The sequence below is a fragment of the Pseudopodoces humilis genome, chromosome 1, assembly GCF_049639895.1.
Source record: "Pseudopodoces humilis isolate 2021_Gansu_Grassland_sample_001 chromosome 1, ASM4963989v1, whole genome shotgun sequence".
In the NCBI taxonomy this organism is placed as follows: Eukaryota; Metazoa; Chordata; class Aves; order Passeriformes; family Paridae; genus Pseudopodoces; species Pseudopodoces humilis.
Window position 1 is genome coordinate 57,609,363 of NC_142200.1, and position 24,530 is coordinate 57,633,892.

General features: G+C 37.0%; 1 protein-coding gene across 1 annotated transcript in view; it reads left to right on the forward strand.

Moving 5' to 3' along the window:
- ZNF407 (zinc finger protein 407) overlaps positions 1 to 24,530 on the forward strand; it is a 335,107-nt gene that overhangs the window by 199,933 nt on the left and 110,644 nt on the right. Inside the window, exons 6-7 of the mRNA XM_005517307.3 lie at positions 1,491 to 1,574; positions 9,858 to 9,978. Of these exons, the coding sequence (XP_005517364.2) occupies positions 1,491 to 1,574; positions 9,858 to 9,978 (205 nt within the window). The remainder of the gene's footprint in view (positions 1 to 1,490; positions 1,575 to 9,857; positions 9,979 to 24,530) is intronic.

Consider the following 24,530-nt stretch of genomic DNA (forward strand, 5'->3'; position numbering starts at 1 on the left):
TTGGAAAATTTGGAATTGCTTTCCTCCTGGTGTCACAGGGCCCAGGGTCTCCCTCACTGGGGCACCTGGGGTGAGGAGCTGGGGTTCCTCAGAGACCTCATGGAGGTGGTGGTGGGAGAGGGCAGCTGGTCCCTGCGAGGCTCTCCTGGGAGCTCCCACTCTGGAAATGGTCTCTTGCTTATGTGAGCAGTATCCAAAGTTAACTGAGGCACTGTGCCTTTCCAGAAAGTCTGTGTATTCCTGTGCCTGGTTATGTGGGAATAAACAGCATGGAGGTTTCCATCCTTCTGTCTCCACAGGAGGACTTGGTAATTTGACACCAGACCTCTTAACCCAGCCGTCTTTTGTAGGAACTAAATTTCCTTCCCCACTGGGAAGAATTGGAAGGAGACTCTTAGTTTCAATGAATTCAGCATCATTGCCCCACCAGCCCCATCTCTGCTGTGTTACCATGAAAGGAGACAATTTGGCTCCAAGTGACTAATGGGATTATTTTTTAAAAAAATAAAAAAAAAAAAAAAATTCAGTCTTATATCAGGTTATTGAGACTATACCTGAGGTTAGTGTTACTAATTCATAATGACCTTCCATGTGGCCTTTAAGGACTGAGATTTCTGTGCATGTTAGTACATACTGAGTAAAAATATTGTCATGAATTGATAAACTCTATTTATAGGCAACAGGGCAAAATCCTAGCTTCTGTTGAAAAAAAAAAAGTTAAAAAGAGGGCATTTATACACTTTTAATGAGTATCAAGCTTGCCAAAATCTCTCAAATTCGTCCAGAGGTTTGGAATGAAGAGTTATCGTTTGAAGACGAGCAATGTGAGTTCTGCTGCAGTTTCAGTAGCAATCCCCAGACCTGTTTTCTTTATGCCATGAAAACTTTAGAAACATAAACAGTGCTGAATTGCCACTGGTACTGAATAATTTGGCTTTTATTGTTGCCTGCACTCTTCTTGTGTTCAAGAAAATAATTCAATACTTATTAATAAATAGAAGGTAACTAAAGATGACTGTGACCTAGTCTGTTGAAAATTTCTCAGTACCTTTAATTTGTTAGTAAATTAAATATATTTTATTTAAGCAGAATCATATATACAGTATATTAACTTTTTTTTCCAGGCAGTCTTTACTCAGCACAGAAAGGCCAGATGTATGGGAATTGTAAAAAATCAGGATATGCATAAAAACTGTTCAAGTGCATAAAGCAGCCCCATCTGGAAGACATCTAACAGAAATGAAGTTGTACAAAACCATTCCATTGATAATAAAGCTAATTTTTATGGGTCTGACAAGTATGTAATTATGTTCAGTGGTGCTTTTCAGATTTTATCACAGTCAATAAACCGCAGTGGTAATTTCATTCCCATTTGACATATTTACATGGAAACATTTGATTGGAGGAATTAGTAACCCTGAAAGCCTTGATAGATATGTTTTAATGATCTGTGACCTCCGCAGTCCCTCATCTGTTTATTGTTGCAACAGGCGAGAAGTCGTTCCTCTGTGACCTTTGTGGCTTTGCCGGCGGGACACGTCATGCCCTCACCAAGCATCGGCGGCAGCACACAGGTCAGTAAAGCTGTCTTTACTCTTCGCTGTATTTTCCCCAGCAAGGGAGTCCCTCTACACTGGGGAGTAACACAAGTCAAATAGCACGTTACAGCACAAATAGTACATTGGCTCATTGTTTGCTTTGCTTTTTCTCGTTTTTGTGAAATTGGTATGCCCAGGGTCTGCATCAAATCTGTTAGCTGGGAGCTTGAATAATTGCTTGGGGGAAGTGGGGGGTATTTTTTGTGGGTTTGGGGTTTTTTTGGTTTTTTTCTGAAGGAAGGAGAATTCTGAAGACTGGCTTTCTTCTTCCAATGAATACTAAGTCTACAATTTTTTTTTTTTCCGAGGCCCAAATAGATTACCTACTGTGAAGATTTTGCAAGAGACTGCTAGAATGTCCCTGGGTGAAAATTAGAGACTACATATAAATTAATCCATTTTTTTGGACTGAAGCATAGTTGAAAGCTAGTGTTGTTTCAGTTGCCCTTTCGTAATTTTAAGATAGTTTGTAATTAATAGGTGCAACTTTAAGAGTTACCACATGGCTGGCATGTAAAGCAAGATTTCTCTCCCAGAATTAGTAAAGCTTTCCTACCACATGGTTATAAAATTTTAATATCAGACAAAATTAAACTGGTTCTTAGTTTCAGAAGACCAGAAAAAGTGTAAGTATTAAACATTTATTAATACATTCTACCTTAATTGTGCTTTTTAGTAGTTCCTTGTAAGTGTTTGATTATTTGGATAGATTTTGTTCAAACAGACATAGAAGTGTTGCTGTTTAAGCCAGTGTCGTTTTTTTTGTTTTACTGACTATCATGAGGATAATGTAATATCATCAGGAATTGCTGTGTGAGTTAAGTGACCATTGTCTAATGTACAGTGGAAAGAAATGGCTAACAAATGAGAAGCTGTAGTTGTTACATCATGAATTTTCCATGGATTTTGTAAAGGGATCACAGTGGGAGATTTTATTATGTCCCTGTATAAACTAATCTTCATTGAGGACATATACCATCTAAATGTGTAATTTCCTGGAGAGCAGCTACTCTCTTTCTTGAGAGCCTGAAGCCATTCTTCCCACCCTGTTTTCAGTTTATTTAAAGCAATCATATTTGGAGGAGATTCTGATGCTTTCAGAAAGGTGGGATTTTCAGTGCTGGTCAGGCAATAAACATATATTGAAACAGATAAGCTAAAATTTTATTTTTTAATATTTCTAAAAAAATATATGTGTATTCAGGGCCAAAATTTGCTTGCAAGTCTAGTTAGTAATCCTACTTTCAGAATCTTTTTTTTTTTTTCTAATAACAAGGAACATAAATTTGTGGAAGAATTCTGCCACAGTCAGTTCCCATTCTCTGCATCAAGTTTGTATTTTTCAAGTGACCAATAAAAGTAATTCAGTAAATATAGTAAGTTATTTTATTATTACACTCTGAATGATAGCATGAGCAATTACAACTACTGGAATAGAAGTTGCATGCTTCAGTTGTAATTAAAGTTTCTATTTTTCTGGAGCTTTGAAGAATTTTCACATGTGGGCACAAATTTAACAAATGTAGGCTGAGAAATCGACTAATTAATTAATTAATTAGCAAAAAGAAATTATTGTGATCAAGCGGATAGGAAATACCTTTTGTTTTTCATTGCTTTGCCATGTGACACATTGGGATCTTGCATATATCTAGGACCCATAGTCAGTGCAGCCACACAAATGGTAAATAGTGCTTTCAGGTTGGGGATGTAGAAGAAATGCAAATTTTTGTATTTACCCTTCTTGTCTGTACCTATTATGTGAGTGTAGATCTAGTTTCTCAGAAATGTAAGCCCTTATCATCAAATATATATACATATACATATACATATACATATACATATACATATACATATATATATATATATATATATAGTATCATTAGGCCACCAGCCAAGAGACAAACTGTTTTATTTCCTGATTTATGTGCAGAATTAGGCTAAAAATATGGTGTACTCCTGGTGAAAAGCTGTCCAGGTTTTTGAAGGCATTTTTGCCCTTCTTTTGCCAGTGTGGTAGAGGCTTCTTGTGCTATGATCACAGGGATTTACAGGTTATAGATCATGAAGCTTGCATCTGGCAAGCATAACTTTATATTTTATGTCAGGACTGGAGGCTCGTTATTACTTTGCTATTAACTTTATACTATATAGGACAGTATCTCAGAGGCAGAGGGATCTATCTTTTTGGCATTTATCTGCCTCTGTGGCACAAACAATCAGAGATTATTCTTTAGCAGAAAAATTATCTGTACCTTCTATTTGTTTCAAGGAGAATGACACAATCCACCTTTGCTAGCATTGTTGCACTTCCATGGGTTCCATTGTATTTTCATCCAGTGCTCAACTTTATCTCAGTCATTAGCTGCATGCACTCCTACTTTTACCTTTCTTTGTACCTTATTTTTTTTTCTCTGTCCCCAGTTGGCACAATTTTCCCAAAGAAGAATGCCAAAGCAAATTACAATCAGGTTTGAAAGGGATAGGTGTCAAAAATAGTCTAAATGGCTTAAATAATTCCCTACTGTAATACAAGCTGTCTAGGGGGCTGACACAAAACATCTTCCAACCCAAGATTTACTTCTATCACCTGTCAGAGGCCCACAGTACAAGGGCAAATGAACAAATCCTCACATGTAGTTAAGGAGTCTTAACCAACTTAACAAGTCTCCTCTCGTCCCAGCCTCAAGGCCTGAGATGTCTCAACACCCCAGAGAAATGTTCAGCTGCTGGTAGAGATTTGACACAGGAGAGCACTGACTGTAGGACCAGCCACTTAGACTTTTGATACTCCTTATTCTGGTATTTCTTACTCTGTTCTTCCCTTTTTAGATTATATTCTTTCTTTGTACCTGGAAAAATGCCTTTATCTTGTGAAAGATGCATTTTCTTTGGAAGTATTATGGGGGGCATGAAGTATAACTTGGCATGAAAAAAGCTGGCAGAATCTAAACCTTGGTCACTCTTGCAGCAAACTGTACAGACCAGTTTGGCAAATAGGATGTTATCCCCTGAAGAGATGTTTTTGGTTCTGAATGAAAAGAAATACAGCAATGTTAAACTGAACGAAGAAGCCATTAGCTTTAAGACTTGAAAAACTTTAGTACTTAATATACTTGTAAACATGATGCATCTGCATAAAGATTTCCTTGATATAGGAAATATCTTTCTCAGCTGTAAAGTAGGAACAAATAATTTGACCTGTCAAGAGATTCCTGGTGTTCTCAACTGTACCAGTTGATATTTTTATTCTCTTTTAAATATATCATGTCCTTAATGATGACCTGGTCCCGTGAGAAACATACACTTGGGACAGAGAATAAGCAAAGTCGTTGGCTGATTTTGTCCCGTGAAGATGTTCCAACATTATTTTATGACCTGTGTGCACCTTCTTCCAGTCCTATTCTGCAAGAATCTATCACTGGTATTGTGAAAGTCTTTCACTAATGATGTAAATATCCATGGCCTAAACTTCTACTTTGTGAATTGAAGCAATGGCAGCTTAAGGAGTGGTCCAGAGTTTGGCCTGAATTTTATCACACTGAAAGGAATACTTACATCTCTGTCTGCCAAATGCTTTACAATAGGCACTTCTGGCTGCCTAGGCTGTGATAAACTGTCTTAAGAAACTTGGACTGCTCACAGTATCAGCTGTTGCTATGTGGTAAATAAGGGATAGTTTGCAGTGCTGGAGGAACAAAGATGTTCTGGTAGTTCTGGTGTCTCAACAAGGCTGGGAGGAAAAGATTTTGTGTTTTGAGTCATCCTGAAGAAAGTTTTTTTGATTTGTATTTTGTTCCAGTAAGAAAATCTTCCTGAAGAAAGTTTTTTTGATTTGTATTTTGTTCCAGTAAGAAACTCTTCCTGAAGATAGTTTTTGCTGGATTTAGAGTAAGTTGAATTGCACAAAGAATTAAACAATTACCTGAATATTGTAACAAAAAAGGGTAAATAACCTCTAAAACAGCCACCAAAAATAAACACACGCACACACACGCATGCACGCATATACACACATGCACAAAGCATATAATATCAGATAATTTAGATATTTTGCCTTAAACGTGATCAACGAGGAAATTGCATAAGAGAGAAAGAACAAGCAAAGGTAAGTATTTCTTGCTTGAAATGAAACATGGGAATAATAATTTTAAAATGTCTTCTCTTTATGTTCTTGCTCTTATTGTTCTGCTCACCTCCTTTGTTTGTCCCCTCTTCTACATGTTTCCTGGTAAACTTCCATTTTGTGCTGTAGTAGCTGTCTCAGTTCAACAGTGCTGAGCAGTCACAGCCCATGTTCTCTTGCATGAAATCTCTTTTTTAATGTTGGTTAGTATTCCTGCAAATTGCAAAAACCCCATCCTCATCTTCTGCACATCAACAGTCTACATTTGCTTCCCATGTGTTAGTTGTGGGGGGATCTTCCCAGGGCTGTAGAAGTACATCACAGTAGTAAAGGGTTAGTGGATGAGTACACTTACTGTGCACTTCTTGGCAGTCACCATGAACCTATGGAACTGCTTAAGGAGATTGTATCTTTGTTCAAATATTTTCATGCATTTTTGAAGATGGTAGCTTGTATCGTACAGAGCAGTGTTTGTATGATTGCTTCTGCTCACTCATTTCAATCTTGCACTTCTCAAGACGTTTATAGGTCAGTGTAATAAAGAAAGAAAATTTAATAATATATGTGTTTTTATCCAGATGAGTGACTCACTTTGTGTTTCTATTTCTCATGTGAACTGCTCTTTGACTTTAATGTGTAGTTACATTACTCGGCATTGAATTTAATGTATAATGTAGCCTCTTCCCTTCAGCTTCCCCACCACAGCTTAAAAAAATTATAATGTTGAATACCATAGGAAATATAGCACAGTAAGAAGACTTATTGCTCTTTTCAGCAAGAGAAGAGATTAAATTTGAAGAGCATCTTTGTTGTTTTCCCTTTTCTATTTACACCAGCATTTGCAGCAGATTGGCAAATTGATTATAGGAGAACTTTGACCCGCAAAGTCACCAAAACCCTGGGTATTTAAAACTTTCTCCCTACCTAAGAGAAATTGTCTAGTAGCGAGAGAAAAAGAAAAAACTTCAGTAACTGATTAGCAGCAGCTTTAATAACTACTTTTATATACTAGTGCTTCCTATGAACTGGCCCTTTTGTGATCTTCTTTTCCAATTTTTGATTTTTTGGAGCTCAAATTTTCCATTTCAGGTGACTTAAACAGCAGATGCGCTTCAGAAGCTGGTTGCAGTATTGTCAAAAATGCAAAGCCATTTAATTTGTAAATTAAATCCTGTCGTCAGGAAATGCAGCTTTTTGAAAGTGCTTGTGTTAAAAACAAAGTAAACCCCCATAAAGTGGGTTCTTGATCTTGAAATGTGTGTCCTTCATTTTTGTTCCCCCATGGAGCTTGTTGACCACTGAATCATTTTGGGGCACCTGTCTTTTTCATGGGACTTGTTATTGATAAAGTTAGAGCTGGTGAGACACAGACAAGTCTTCTGTAATGGAAATGGGGGCGGGGGGATATTTCATATTCTTTTACCTTTATTGGTCTTTAAATATGTAGACTTTGTCCTTACGATTATGGATACACTATTTTAAAGTTATTACATATTATTGTTTTAAAATACTGTCAATACTGATATTTTCATTTGTATAGTTTTAATTTTGTATGAATTAAAACTTTGACTGGGGGTGAGCAAGAGTCCTCTTGGAATTTTTAATGGCAGCCTGTATTAAAAGAATTATGTTTATTGCCTGAAATGTCTGGGGGCAAGAATGGTGGAAGGAAAACAGGAACACAGAGACTGATTAGAAGTATCCTGGCCCATAGATAGGGAAGACAAAAAATTCTTAAATCAGTATGTCTGTGGAAAACTTAAATAAATAAAAAAATTAATAAACGTACTCCTGCAGCTAATAAACTCTTCAGGATCACCCAATCCAAAGAAATACCTAGTTGTCTTTTAGGTTTTTTTCAACTATACTAATTAACCTGTCAATTTTCAGGTTCATTTCAAAATGGTCAATTTTCCATAAAAATACTGTTTCTTACGTACAGCTGCTAAGAATTACAGGCTGTGCTAGGCTGTCTTTTTTCCTCCCTATTTATCTAGCTTTTGTTGTGTGGTGCTGCTGTGATGTATTTTCTGTCAGGTGAGATTTACACATAGTCTACTTGACAGGAGCAGTTAGCCACAAGGATTTCCTAAAGGAAAAACTTCCTGGAGCAGTGGGCAAAGATTATCATTTTTCTTACGGTCACGGTGGAATTTGCAAGCCCTCCTAGCTTCAACAGGCTCTCGTTCGGCTGTCAGCTCCAATGACCCTGCCCTGGCACAGTAGCAAACCTTTACTTGATCCATTTTCCCCTGAATGGCAAACTAAAAATCTCCTTTCAGTTCAGATCTGCCTATTTTTACAAGGGGGCAAGTTGGCAAGGTTCTAGTGCATTTTAAATGAAAGCAGTTAAAATAAGTATGTATGTTATCTAAAATACCTGTGGCTTAACTACTTAGGCTTGAAAATGTTGCTATCTTCTTTAGTGCTAGATGATAAAATAAATCAGAAGAGGAAATCTTCAGTTCAAGAACAGGTTACGTTGCTAGGGAGTCTATGGCCTCCCAGAGAGTTTAATTGAAGCAGCAGCCACTACCATGCAAGCTGCTGGGACAATCAGCTTCTCCAGAGCAGAGTGTCAGGGTCTGACAAGAAAACCCCATTTGGGGCAGGAAAGACATACTTTCTAGCAGTCTCAATTTGTCCAGCATAGAGGCTTCGGCTTTGTGTCCTGCCCCTTCACCTTTCCTTGTCCCATGAAACAATAAATGAAAAACATTGGCTGGTATTCTCTCCCGCAGCTGCTAAAAGCAATTATGCCAGCTCTTTATGGAGCTTTCAGAAGCTGCTCTGTTGTCTTTCCATCCCACATTAGGGGCTTTTCAGACCTTGAGGACCTTGCGTATCTTTTTCCCTTGGGAGGAAAACCCACAACAAGCTCCAAGAAGGAAAAATGCATATTTCTCTCTGTTCTCAGAATTCTGGCAAAATCTATTTCAAAATCTTCAGTGTCTCATGCTGTGAACAGACTTGAAAAATTCGTTTTAGAGGCACGGCCATTTGGGAGTGGCCTTTTGCTACTGATTGCAAAAGGCCACTCTTCCTGATAGTCTTATGCTGGTGGTGTGTCTTCTGTCAGTCTGAAAAAGTTCAAATTGTACCTGCTAATAGGCTTAGGGTTCAATTTTGAAACTGCCTGTCCTAGACCTCTGAACAGTCTACAAGGTACATGTCTGTCCCTAGCAATTTTATCCAGACTTCTTAAGTCAGGGATGTTGATTCCTTATGTAGTTTTTAGATAAATACTTCTGAAGGCTTGTGCACTGGAGTGTACACTGAATTTAGGAGCTGGCTGTTGTCTTCTCCATACAAAAGGAAACCTGTTTCCTCCCTAAATGATAACTATAGCTGCCTATAAGCCCCACAGAATATTTCTGTGGCAAAAATTGGAAAATTGGAAAATGTGGAAAAAGTTGGAAAAATGGGATGCAGGTGTCTTAGCTAGTCATCACAGTGTGTATCTGTCATGAGGTTTTATCTCAGTAACTTCTGGGGTAGACTTCTCCACTGGAAGGAAGAATATTCTTTTCACATTACAACTTAGACAATAAAGATTTTTACCCTTCTTCACTTAGTAGTCCTCTAGAAATTTTCAGTGCAGCTGCACATTCAGCAGAGATTGAATTTTAGTCTTCTGAAAATATTGTCCTTGTCTAGGTTTGGTGGTTGGTTTTTGTTTGTTTGTTTTATTTTCATTAACCTTTCAAGTCCTTCTACTGATGATTGGCCTACTGTTCAGAAAATATTAACAAGGGCAGAAGACTAGCAGGCAAGATAGGGGGAATGGAGCAGTCCCAGTTTATTTATGTTATTTAAAGGATAACATTAAAAATTGAGGTATGCCTGTCACCTGGTTACGGTATTTTCATGGAATAAGACGCAGTAACAAGGTTATTCTGTTTCAGTTTTTTCTCCTCCTTTTTGCTGCTGTGTAATTCCACATGAGAAGTCAGTTGGATACTGATGTGTTTCTGTCATATTTTGAAATTAATGCATTGTATTTGGAAATTTATGTTGTATTTGTGTTTGCTATATATACATGGGCTAAAAGCTGTCTCAAGGGATATGCCAGAAATTTGGGCTTCTTTTCCTTTTCTGTAGATGAAAACTGATAATCTTCTCTTGTCACCTTCTAGGAGAGAAACCATTCAAATGTGATGAGTGTAACTTTGCTTCCACAACACAATCGCATCTGACACGACATAAGCGTGTCCATACTGGAGAAAAGCCTTACAGATGTCCCTGGTGTGACTACAGGTAATGAGTCATTAACTAAAGCATGATGAGAGAAGGGTTAAGGTGATCAGATGAGGTTCATTTGAAGTCACCAATAAAAATATACTGCCATTAAAACACCATCAGGGCAGTGGTAATTGCATATTAAATTAGGAGCTAAATTTAAAAACTTAGTCTTCAGTATTTAGGTATTACTTTATAAAGAAAAACAAATGATGGGAAGCCTTTTAGTGGTAACACTACAGTGCTAATGTTGAGTGTTTGTTTCACAGCTGCTCCAGTGTCTGTTGGAATTCTCTGTGGTGAGGCTGCTTATCTGCATTGCCTTTTCAAATCAGCTGCGGTTTTGAATTTTTTCTTGGTTGAGTTGCAACGATTTCACCAAGAAAGGAAAAGTTCTCTAAAAGGCTTACCAGCCTAAATACTCACCAGACACTTATTAGAACTGGAAGCTAGTTACAGCTCTTCAGAGTCCTGTTGTTCTGTTCCAGTTTTCCTTCTCCTTCTTAGCCAGGGTGTTTGGATGAGAGTTGGCCATAGGGTTGGTTGCATGGCAAAGCCTCCCTTATTACACCATTAAAACCCATCCCCATGTTAGGGCAGCAGATTAAATTTAGAATAATCACATGATTGAAGAGTGAAGACTACTGCTGGTGCTTATTGCCTGTGTTTTTGGTTCACTGTAGACTACTTATTAAATTATCTAATTGCTTCTTAAGTGAATCTTTACTTTTAAATACACTTCTGCATTTTTGAATACTTTTAATACCTTGCAGTGAGGTGGCCGGTCTATGTGTACTGTAAAGGAAACCATAGACTATTTTATGAGCCATTTGCAAGAGTTGGTGTTCAAAAAGTTTTTAAAAATTGGCATTATATTTGATAAATGGCATATGATTAGATGTATGGGTTGTGATGCGTGCACATAAGAGGGGAAAATTAAACATTTGATTAAACCACTATAGCATTTCTTATTTTCTTTGCATGCTGAACATACAGCTGTATGTTCATTAAAATTTTAATGTAGTTCCCTAAAGCAAGACTATATAATGAAGCCTATCTGCTCTCATAATACCTGTTTTCATGCTATTTGTAGCCTACTTTACAGAAAACTCTTGTACGGAAAGCCTCTGCAGTTGTCACACATTTTCTGTACAAAACTTCTTGTTGCTTTGTTTTGTTTGTGTGGGGCAGACGTTCTGTAAACTCTTTGCTACGGAGCACCCATTAAATCATACTCTGTAACTGCAGAGAACTGAATTTGATAACCTTGTGGGGAGGGCTATGTTTCTATGTTGCTACCTTTAGAGTGCCCCTGCTTTCTTTATATTTTTCATTAAAAGTAGAAGTGGTTTTTCAGCTTCAGTAAGTCATCTAAGAATTAAAGATGGTTTTAATTTGTCAAAGGAGTTGCACTAAAAGGTCTGTGTTGGGTGAAGTGATAGCATATAACCATTAGTGTGACATGATGTGCTGCATTGAAGGTAAAAGAAGTGCTGTCTTTAATGCCGTGTGTTTGAGGACACTTCATCTTGCGGCCATCCACTTTTACTGAATCATGCCAACTGGCAGGAATGGTTTTATTACAGAGCTGTGTAATGAGAGGTGGGTTACAGTGGGTTTGAGCTCCTTGGCTTGAAGACCCAAGAGACTGGAGCACTGTAGATGTGAATCAGTCTGGGATTTGTCACACACACCCAATGAGTGGGTGCACTTCCCTCACTCAGGATACAAAATGCATAACCCAGTGCTCTGTTGAGTGAAAGACAGGAGATCATTTTACTTTGGATAAGGAGTTTTCTGTATGGGATATAAATTCTAAGAAATAGCAAGTTTTTTATGAGTATCTTATTATGCTGGAGATTATTAGAGAAGATGCAAGCATAATTATTTTATCAGGATTAACAAAAAATATCTGGGCATGGCCTTCTTTTATACTATTGAAAAATAGATGTTTCATGACAATAGAATGTTAGTTTCCATCCTTCACAGGCCAATTTTGACCTAACATTTGGAGGCTGATCTCTACAGATACCAGCTGATGAAGCTTTGATTCTGCAGGAAATGTGTTCCAAACTCAGCTGAAAAACATCTGGTAGGGACGCAGGAACCAGAACTATGCTGCTACTGCTGCTGCTACAAGCTCATAGAGGCAGTGAGGCACTCTGTGTAGCTGCAGAGGAGCCCGTAGAGAGGCTGCTGTATTTACTAGCTCAGCAGTCCTGCTTGTGCCTGCCAGTTTCCACAGGCCTGGGATATTAGCCAGCCTTGTTGGCAAGTATATATTTTGCTCTCTATCCACCTCTTTCTTCATTTTAAACTACAGTTTTAAGGGAATCACGTGGTGCTTCCTTGTCAAGTCACCCAGTATTTCTCTTGTAAAGGAAAGTTATTAGCAACCCTGTAAATAATATTGTTTGCACCAGTTCAGCAGATGGTATGTAGTCTTGCAAGTGTCATCTACAGAAAACGTTAAAATGAAGATTTCAAAATCTGCTGATCTATTGCTAAAATTCACCCCCATGTCTTGTGGTTGAGGTCTCATTGTGATGCTGTGAGCTCGGCCCTTGCACTGTAAATTCATCCAGACTATTTCATGTGTTGCTGTTTAGTGTTGCTTGGCAACTGCAGACTCTTTAATGAGCCTTGTACTTTCAGCGAGGTGAATATTCCTCTTTTTGTGTTGGGGTATGGAGAAAACCATTGTTAGTGCTAATATTAAGTTTCCTTTCATTGATAACTGATCTCTGTTCTATAAAGTAGTTTGAGACACTTGAATTAAAACAGTGGCTAAGTACAATATATTTAAACTATTCCCATTCAGCTCATTGGTGCTGAGAGTACTCTTGGAGAATCTTGACCTCAAGCTTTTCAATTCCTCAGCCTGAAATTGTGAATAATCATCCTGCAAAAATTCTTGCCAGTCTAGTGAGTGAAAGGATAGATAACCCTGGCTAGAAGTACAGAAAAAGGGCTATTAGAAGAAACTAATCTGAATTTAGGAACTGTTATAAACTTTATAAACTGAAGTGAAATCGGCTGTAAGATACTATGGGGAAAAGAGTGATTTTGCCCGCATGGAACAGAAAAGGCAATTTATTCCCTATATAACACACAGCATGAGACATTCTTTTCTTAACTAGAAAAAGACATGAATGGATGTGTTTTTCTGAAGGGAGTAGTAAACTAACTTAGCATTTTTAGCTCACAAATTATAAATTCTCTATAGTATGCGTATGCTTATAGTTGTACTTCAGTATTCTTGGGAAAAATGTTCCATATCTAGTTTTTTGTACTGTGACCACTTGACTTTCTTTTTTTGTCTAAATCTTTTGTATCTTGATGAAAAAGAAATTAACATCTGCTTTTCGACACAGTAGTATATGACTTCTGGTAACAATTATAATTTGAAATTATGTTTTCCGTCTATTTTTTAAAATCCTTTAGAAGGAAGAAAAATAATATTCATAAACATGAAAATGTACTTTTATGTTTGGTTATATATTTTTCACATTTGTGTTTTCAATTTAGGTTTTTCCTATCTAGATAAGAATATTCACGATTTTCCTTTGCATTTACTTTTTCAAATCACATGGCATGTCTCTCCATTCTTAAGTCAATGTGCTTTGTCATACAAAAATATTCATTCACCCTTAATTAATGTTTAACTTAATTTTATAATACAGAATTGGTCTCACAGGGCCCTGCACCACCATTACTTATGCAATGCTTATTTTATATTTCTCAGTCGTTTAAAAAAGATGTGTTATGTGGCTGAACTTTTCAGATGACACCATCCTGGAGTTACACTGACAACAATACTGTTTGCATTTGATAATAGGCACAGTAAGCACTGAAGAGCTGTATAACATCCTGAAAATGAGCAGCGCCTGTGACACAGGTTTCAAAATCTGTTGGTTGTATGGGCTGTGGACAGACTTTCTAAACCTGTAGTATAGCTAGGTACCTGAATTTAACCTGATGGCAGAAGGGAAAAGTTCTCCTAAGTCTGATGATATCAATAAAAGATGCAGATATACAGCATTTTCAGAACTAAACTGGTTTTGTGCATGTGTCTAAAATAGGGAAAGCTCATTTATTCATATTTAAGATTTTAAATTTAACTCCCATTTGTTCTGACTTTCTGTATAACTGTCACAGCTTCTCAGGCAATTTATGTTCATGGTATGTGTGAGGGGGGTTTTTCAGTGAAATGGATCTGAGTTACATGAAGGTGGGCATGCAAAAGGCAGAACCTTGTTCTCACATGATGAAATTTGTTAGATTACAGTGCTCAGGAGAAGCACTGACATAGTTTCATGATGCAGAAAGAGTATTGCTTCAACTTTAACCACAAGAGTGTGGGACTGCTATTATGTTAATGTGCTTCAGGCCATCCCTCTGCTGTGATTAAAGAAAGGAATTTTAAGTTCTCTGGGATTCCACTGTATGGTTCGTTTTGCACAGAGTACCCGTGGTGGTGAGGTAGTGGAGGCAATATGCAGGGGTGTTCCTTAGCCATAGATAAGAATGTGTGGAAGTTGTGTAAAACAAACAGCCAAGCCAGCAAAACAGCATGCATTCCTTTCTATAAAGTATATGACTTGTGAAGGATGTCTTACAAAACTGAGAAAAAATAGCATACATTTTTAATATAATTATGTAAGCTAAAATAAATATTTTACATTTATTATGCATAATAAAATAATTAGACAGCATTCTGTAAGGGATTATGGCATCCGAAACTCCAACTGCAGACGGATTCATTGCATATTTTCAGTGGCAGCAGCATGACTTAGAGGGAGTTACTCCACAGGGGCTACTTTTCTTTTTTTGGACAGCATCCCTAGGGAGTTCCTATTTCTGTCTGACTTATAGTTCGTATCTGTTCATAGGTTGTAAAGACCAGTTTATAATACACTCCAGGATTTGCACCTAAGTCATAAGAATGTGAAAAGTAAGTGTTTTCTCTCTGTTTATTTTGGCGAATTCAATAACTTTAGGTACAATTGCATCAGCTGTGCACTATTCCCTTGTTACATCAAGAGAAGTAGGGATACTTTACATACATTAGAGATTACGTAACAATACATGCTAATTCATAGCAAAACTGAAAGACTGTTAAGGCAAATTCTACATAAAATGATAAAAACAGTTTATTTATCATTAAAACATTAATATCAATATGCTCTTTGTTACCAGTGAAATTTAATACACCTGTATAGGAAATAAATGGGTTACACAACTGTATAGGCTGATGAGAATTCCAGGTGGCAAACAGCACTGCACTATGGGAAAACACACACACATACACACACACATATATATATATCACAAAAGCAGAATTGGAAAAAAAATGGTGGATATACTTTGTACAAATACAAAGTTTTTAACAAAAATAATGCATGTATGTAATAGAGCAAACAGGGCCTTCAGGAAGTACTTCAGCTTCTGTTGTGTTCAGCAGCAGGAGTTGAGGATATCCAGTGCCTTGTGCTAACAGAATTATAAACAAATGAAAATAGAAGTTTAGACAGACATTCTGTCAGTGCACAGGCACAGTTCCCAGATGAAAACTCAGACTATTATTCCCCCCTTAGTTTTTAATAAACTTTCAGATAAAATATTTGAAAATATTTGTATTAGTCTGGAATAAAATATACTGTAGCATTTACGTCTTTGAGGAAAAATAATCTGAAATAGGATTCAGATATAGCTGCAAAAACACTTTAATTATTCTAACGAATACATGGCATACAAAACAATGGTCACCATTATTTCCTTTTGTAATATTTCTATGGCTTAATAAAACCTCTTATATTCACCTAATTTATAGCATGTAGTTTATGTAAACTCAGAATAAAAATAGTTGTAGTAGCGCACAATGCAGATCAGCTATCAGGATGTAATTCCTAACATTCCGAAACGGAGAGCACACAAGTAATGATGTGACCCTTGCTTGGACATGTCTGCACTGTCTGCACTGACTGAGAAATTGTGTCTCTGCAGTTTCGGACAATCGTTGGTGGCAGTGTATAGAAGAATTTAGGCTCCCTCCCTCAAAGCTGTCCCTGTCCAATGTCACTGCCTGGAGTGCTTAGGAGAATGTGTGTACCAGGAAACAGGATTGTTTATTAGGAAAAGATGGGTGTACAAGCACACACGTGTGCATTGGCATGTGTAGACTTGGTGGCTGTGGTCCACAGTGAAGTTGCCATATTAAGAGGCCTTGGCACAGCATGGAATATTGTAATAATTTTGTGAGGTCCTTCACATTCTGTATTTGTAATTAGGAGCATAATAAATGCACTCTACTTGGTAGAAGGGTAGTATGGACTTTTACTAATTTTAATGTTTAATACTTTTTAAGGAAATTCACCAATAATTCCATGAGCCTTGGTATTTTATTTTATTTTATTTTATTTTATTTTATTTTATTTTATTTTATTTTATTTTATTTTATTTTATTTTTTGTTCTTAGGGGTTGTTTTTTTTTCCCTGTTGTCACTCTAAGAAGGAGGGATTTAAAATTGCCTTTTTAATTCAATGAGTCTTTGATTCTCATGCTAACACTGAACTTGGGACTTTAAGGATCTGCCCAAGTGGTGATGTAATTGCAAACACTGATAATACTATTCTAGTCTCATTCTGGATTGAGTCCTTTGAAAAACAACTTTTAAGGGATCTATTTAAGCCTAAATGCTGTGTTAAATTTCTCAAAGGAGACTGCTGAGTTTAATGTTATGGAGACTTGAAGTCATTTTGATATCAATGTAAAAATTAACATCTGGTTTTAGCATCTCTCTGTTACAGCCTGTCGTGATTGTAGGCCAGCACTTTGTAATTTGTTCGCACTTGGATTTAAGTTCTGAAAAAACATTGTCAGTCTCCTGATTTCTTTCAGTAGGCACTGTCTTTCTCTTCATGTTCAATTTGGGCTTTGTCCCTGTTTCTTAGGCAGCCCCTCCCCTGCTGAACTGATGCTGTTTTTTCTGAATCAGTGTCCAAGACACTTAACCCAAAACCTTGAAGTATTTGGTGTCTAGGAAATATGAATAAGGCCACTTCATGCAGTAGACAGATTCATGTTACTAATGTATTCTTTTATCACATTTTATCTTCTCTCTGTCCTCACACTTCTTTTTCAGTATCATATGTAATCATCACTGTCCTATCTATTCCTCTTTCTTAAAGAGCATAAATGCGTTATCATGAATACATGTATATTTATATCTAATATATACTTAATTCATGTTTATCAATCTGAAACACCAGCATATATTTCAAAATAAAATAATCTTAAGTATGTTGCATTTTGATAGTAAATAAAATTTTAGTACTAACCTCAAGATGAACAGCAATGCTATGGTCTTAATATAGCTTGTAGTACCAAAAAGACTTGTAATTTCTTGTTCTTACAGTGTTTCTGATAAAAAAGTACAGTGAAGATCTTTTATGTCTACAAATAAACCTCCATTTCTTAGAATGGTTTGATCTAAAAATAATCATTGGCATCATAGCTTAATTAATGTGAGCCTTTTGTGTAAGGCATATTTTAAAAAAAACTAAAACAACGGTATGTTTTCTTTGCTCTTGCCTGTTAGCAGAGAATAAAAGAATTAATTTGTTTCTTTCTTTTGCCATTCCTTATTCCGCAATCCAGTGATTATAAAAGGGCCAAAGCTCTCTTTGGGGGTGATGAAATCTACAAGGAATAATAATAATAATAATAATAATAATAATAATAATAATAATAATAATAATAATAAAAAAAAATTATTATTATTATTATTATTATTGCTGCTAGCTACCATCTAACTATGTGGCAGGTACCTAGCAATCTGAAAAGACTTTGGCAGCATTACAGGTCATCAAGATGAAATTGATAGACACGAGCCTGTCGTGTTGTGTGGGGTATATTCTCCAGACTATATGGCTACTACCCTGTAAAACAAGTTCCTGTGTTAATGCTATCTTTGTGACAACTTTCCCTCTTCCTTCTTCACATGTGACATACAAAATAGATTAAAGTCTGGGGAAGTGACAGAAAGCGAATTCTGTTCTGAAGTTCCAGAAAGAGGTATACTATAGTGCAAGGGGAAGAAAGGGAAAGGTTTTTTCTGTTTAAAGTCTGATGAAAATAAGATAAAGAAAAGAATTACTGAATAGCAAATGAAAGAAGGAAAGAAAAGAGCTTTTGTGTTTGAGAAAATCTTGCTACTTAGATACCTTTAGTGCATTAGAAATGGTGAGCAATTTTCCAGATAAATTTGGTATTGTTAGAAATTCCTGATTTATTAAAGCTAAATAAAATTCCTTGCACATTCCAGCAGAGTTGCCCTTGTCCCTGTACCAGCTTCTGTCCAAATTCTCCTGGAATGGTATGTTGGGGCATTTTGGGAACTGAGGTACTATAGCCTCTGTCACCACCACTGGGTTCCCCACCTCTGGAGTGGAAGCATGGGCTCGACGCACCAGGCTGGCACCTCTGCAGTGTGGCTGGAGGGTGTTTGCCAGGTACCACAATATGCTGTGGTGGAACTGAGGCTCTGGAGCAGCATTAGCACCTGGGGTTTGGAAGTCTGGTGCTCCTGGCCACCCTCTTCCCAGTCTTGTGGGGAACCCCTATGGGCTGAAAGCTCATCTCTGAGAACCTCATCTTCCTGCTTTGGAGAGAGAGGCATTAGAGATTTGGGAGCTCTGAGTTCCAAAGATGTTGCTTTGAACCTGTGAGTTCAAAGTTGCTGCTTAGTTTTGGCCAGTAACAGGAAGAGCTTGTCTCAATGTTTGCATTGTTGCCTTTACTCCTTCCTGAGCAGCTGGGAGAAAGTGGTGCATTCTCCATCAGAAAATGTGGCATAAGGAAGACAGACCACTTGGTATACAACAGCTCACCTTCCCTAAAACAATTTTGCAGTCTCTGTTGTATGGTACTCTACTTTCTTCTCCTAAGTCATGGATCAGGGATCTCTATTTCCCTTGAGGCTTTACTTACAAAAAGACAATCTGGAGAGGAGCCTCTTGGCCCGTTGTAACTTATTAAGTTGTTTATTATAGCTATTTTGTCCCTGGTTGGGATGATCTTTGTGGTTTTGCTAGGTCTGTTTAGGTCTGAATAACAGCCATAGATATAGCTGAGACTTCTTAGGGAATAACCAGCATATAAAGCACTCAGTTTTGTCACTACAAGTGATGGAGTGCTACTCTGGTGTTATCTTTCTTTATATTTTAATGTATTTTAAAATGTGTTCTTTTAATAATAGAAAAGGAATTAAGGGAAGAAAATATATATGAACAAAAAGTTATTCTACATTCTTGGATTCATTGAGTCAAAGCTACTCAATTTTTTTACTTTGTGTCTTCAGTGAAAAGATGAAGTCAGTACAGCACTCCTCATCATCTCCTCAGCAAGTTAAATATGCTGAGGCTTAGTGTGCGTAATGCAATGGAACGAGCTAATGCGACAGTATTCTCCTTTCTCCCACCCCCATGGGCCAGGGGATTGGAGTGAAGACATTCCTTGATGTTTTCCCACCTCCTTCTGTAAGTGCACAGGTTTTTTTCCCTAGTTTTTTTTTCCTTTCACTTAAGCAAACTGACCAGCTCTCTGTGGTTCCTAGAATAGAGGTCCATACCCATATATCCACATTTTTAGATAATGCTTTGGAGTGATACTTCTAGTGTTCTTCAGCATTGCTATCTTTTTATATTTTCAATAATGTTACCATTCAAAGCACACCCAACTAGAAACTCTGCATTTCATAATAATCTAAAATTATTTGTGTTATAATCCTGTAAACACATCTAGTGCTTCTGCTGATATCATAAACTGCCTGAACATCATCCTGTGGTTCATTGTGATATTGCTAATACCCCTTAAAATATAGTATTTATTAGTTTATGTTTGTAACTTCTGTGCATGGTCTTTCAATGCCCATTCAAGATGATTATGGATTCTCTCTAAGAACTGTAGCATGGAACATCATTTATTCTGCTGCAAACCCCATGTGGAATGCCTTCCCTTAAGGAGCTTCTTCAAAACATTTCTGTTGAAATTTTGCATGCATAATCTACAGGGTAAACAATATTTAGAACCATTTTGAAGTTGTAGAAGGTATTGTAACTATTAAAATAAATTCCTAAGTTCTGATAATGTAGAAAAATATGGTATTTCAGACATCTTTCTGTTAACAAACTCTTCTTAGAGAACCATTTCCGTTAGCAACTTTTGGAGATCTCTTATATGGGTATTTTAACTTATAAAAAAAATTAATAATTTGTTTTTGTTTCAGGAAAAAAGATGTATCTTTAATTCAGAAAGGCAGTTTTTTAAAATCATGTTTTTTGAATGATTTTGAAAAATGACAAGGATTTTTTTTTAGCCTTCTTTCCCTAACTTATTGTGAGACTTGCACCAGCCCATCCATCCATCTTTCACCCATTTATTTAATAACTTCTTAAGCTGTTGGCCAGTTTTGGTGAAAACTGACACCCTGTAGTAGCTGCTGAGATAAATTAAGTTCATGTTTGCTGAAAGAGGTGGATGAGGAGAAGAGTGAAAAAAAATCACAGAGGACTAGTCAGGCAAAATTCAGCTGTCATACATTCTACTCTCTTACAATCCAGCCTCACCACCCAGAATAGCTGTTTTTCCTTGGATGGGGATATCCTGAAGGAACATGTTGGGGAGCTGTTGTTGCTGCATTGATGCATTGGGAGATTTAGTGAACGGAGCCTGAATGCATAGGAAATCATGCTTCAGTTGGTAAAATGCTCATGTGTCAAAGTACTGAGTCCCAAATAAACCTTTTGTTGCATGTTGTCAGGATAGGTCCTTTTTAACCTTTTAAAATTTAAAAGGTATTTTTCAAAGGATAAGGAGGAGACCCCAAAATATATGGTCTTCTTCAGAAAAAAAGATAATTTGGAGAAGATTTATACCCAAGTGTTTGAGACCAGTGACATTTCTTAGTGAACAGGAAGAAACTTCTCTCACTGTGGAGAGATTATTCCACTAGTGCTTTTTTGGCACGTTTTCCATTTTCTGTAAGTCATTCACTGATGAACTGACATATTCATAGATCTATATAGATGTATTTACTTAAGAAAAGAAGCAAAGTTTGAAAAAATGGTATATTTTTTTTACATGTTATTTGTGATACTGAGCATCCACGAATTCTCATCTCACACGGGGTCCAGTGACTCTTTGTCTATTTGAAATTCAGCCTCTTTGTTTACGTGACTAAATGTGACTTTCATCACATTTTAATTTGAATTTTAATTACTAGTCTTTAAGATTTTGATCAGCACTAATAAATTATAGCACAGTCATATGGTATTTAGCTGATTGATTTTTTCATGCTGAAATATAGTCATTTTGAAGAGCAGTAAAACTTTCAAGTAGAAGAAATGTTTCAAAGATAAAGGAATTTGTATTGGATTTGTTCATTTGTGTCAGACCAGAGAGGGAAGTCCTAAATGTGAGCCCTTGTGAGGGCAAAGCAGGTGTCTACTATCCAGTCTGTTTTAAATAAATAAAGGAACATCAAGTCAGCCAAACAAGGCCAGTGAGTGCAGATTTTGGGAATAGCTTTTTGTTTCCTGGTGATGGTGCAAGAGGTGAGAGATGAAAATACAGTATTGGGTGATGGTAGCTCTGTTGGTACTCTGCATTCCAGAACTGGATTCTAAAAGGCAAGTAGAGCATTTGTTTGCTGAGTTCTTGTACATATGCATCTGTTCCAGGCTTTCTCTTTTCTTTGGATGTCTTTTCTCTTAGAAGTCTCCAACATAACATCAGAAGAATCTTTATTTTCTTTTCATGCTCTGAAGTGCCCATTTTTAGTTTCAGTTCACCAGTAGCATGGCAGGAGTGCTGTAACAGAAAGGATTAAAACTAAGCCCCTCTCCATCTAGGCATCTCTGTTCCATAGCTCATTTGGGAATCAGCTCTCACTGGCTGGAAAGTGTGTACTGTCACAGGGTCGATACTATAAAACAAAAACAAAGACAGTGGATAAAATCCTGGCTCCACTGATGTTATTCACATCGCCTCCATGTCCTCAGTGAAGCGGCAATTCTCACCTGTCATGAAGGTACTTGTTTCTTAGGAAAGAGAGAAACGGAAAGCCAGGGAGCTGGCATCACCTTCCACAAGACTTTGTATCCTGAACAGCAAAAAAGTTCAACTGGGCAAGTAATTTGTGGGATTGAAAACCCAGTTACTACTACTTTCCATTTGACTTTCAGAGAGGATCCCTATCTCCTGAATCTTACCAAAAGACTTCTAAATCCAGAAGCATCTACTCCTTTTGGAGTTTCTGTTTTTCAGTTCTCTCTCTACTTGAGTTTGCAAGTTCTTGCACAACTGAGTGAAATCATTGAAGCATGCTCAGAAGTCTTTGTCCTGGAGAAATGGCTATGTCTGCCTGTACTTTTGGTACATTTTTTAGGCAAACAGGCCCCTCTTCTTGTATTTTTGGGTATGTGTTAGAGAGCTGAATATTAGACAAGTCAGGATTAATTTAGTTCATAATGAACTGCTGTCTGCAACCTCATTCGAGTTATTGTTTAGGATTCTCAGCTGAAAGGGCACAGGACAAAGTGTTTAGGAGCCTGTTGTTTGGATTTTCTAAGAGAATTATATGGGGAACATAACTGAAAACAGAAGAGTGTTTCTGAAAGCAGGGATTAGATCTGCTTTTGGCTCCTGGCAGCTCCTTGCTGTCTAATGCCAAAGTTTCAAGAAGAAAGACTTGATGCACAATATTTTGTGCCAGCTAATATATTTTCCTAAAACAACTAATCTTTTTGCCTATTTTCTGATTATCATATCCTTCTCAATACTTAGATTATAGTTTTTTCTGAGGCCAAGACCATTTTCTTTATTGTTTCTTTGTACAGCAGTTGGCGTATCGTTATCCTGTCGTGCTGTCCTCTCAGGTCAACATGCTGTGCAGTGAGAACGTTCCAGTTTTCTTGGAGCTACATTTTGATTCATAAACATAGGATTTCATTTCACCAGAGGAGTACAGGAAAGCCTGTACTGTAGTGGTGAAGTCTTATTGTTGCCAGGACTGTGGTACTGTTTATTGACTAAAACCTCAAAGAAGGTGTAACAGCTGAGAACCTGCATTCAAGCTGAAGTGCAGTATCAGTGCCTAATTCCCATAGTCTCCTTAGAAAATCTTATCTCTCCTTTATGGACTGGTAATCTAATACCTTTCATGAAAATTAAATGAATATAAATAGAATTTTTCAAATATGCATGCAGTCTTAAGTGCCATTAGAATCAGCCTTGGCTGTTTTAGTCTGGTTTTGTTTTTAAACCTGACCTTCAAATATGTGTCTCGCTAAAGGCGTTTCTGCGTGCATTTTTTTTGTTTTGTTTTTGGAGTTCATGTCATTGTTATATAGCTGGAGGAGGGGTAGTACTGAAAGCAATGCATCATGGAATGCAAGTGGAGCTATATAGACTCTCTACTTTGAAGCACAGTTTCTTTATCTATACCCATCCACTACTTAGAAAGGAAGGATTTCATTATGAGCTATATTCTTCTCTTGATATTCACCTCATGTTAGTAAGCTGCTATTCTGCAAACTTGTGGAAACAGCACTGTAACATATAGACTACTTCCATCTCTGCAGCAAAAAAACCCAAACTGTATACATCAGATAACAAAAAGGAAAAAAAATACGGATAGATAGATAGATAGATAGATAGATAGATTTTTTTTTCCCTAAATGTCTATTACTTACTTAATTTATATTTACTTTTGGAAAATACATGGATTGTTTATAGTAGGTGTAGAGTAAACTCCTGTGGCCTTTAAAGAGGCATGTGGATTAATGACTTCTCAAAGAATTGTTTTACAAGAGTGCTGTAGCATTTTTAGAATGAGTGCTTAGTTAAAATAGTCACTAAGGGCATGTTATTCGCATAGGCATCTTTTTTGCACCAAACCTGTGTATTTTTTATTATCTATGCATTCTGACTTGAATCACTGAGGTCCTTTCCTATATGTACATATAATGTTAAGCTTATGAATAGGTCCAGTTGTTCTAAAGTTAGTAATGTCCCTAGAATCACATACTAAATTAGCCCTTTAAGGACTGCATTACTATGATGCAAAATAGATTCAAAGGAATAGTTTGGTTTTATATAAAAGACGAGGAGTGCAGATTTTTTTGGTGGGTTCTGTTTGTTTGTTTTTAGGTTAAGAGTGCAATATATGTTTTCTTTAGCTGTAAAAGCACAATCAAGGCAACATGATAAGTGAGTCAGTGTTGTAAAAGTAAAACTAATTTTGCCTTCACTCACATGAGCTATAGAAGGAGGAAGCTTTATTGTCCCTGGGAAGGTGATAAGGCAGAGTAATTGTATATTATACTGTCCTGGAACATCTGCCTGAAGACTGTTGGAGCAATTCATCTATCATGGACGATACAGCATGTTTTGTCTTTCTGCTTTAACCCATCCCCACTGCTGGCCTGCACGAAGGTTTTGATAGGGACTGTGCCTGGGCTGGGGCTCACATTAATCAGTCCCCTTGTTCAACACTCCAGCTGACATA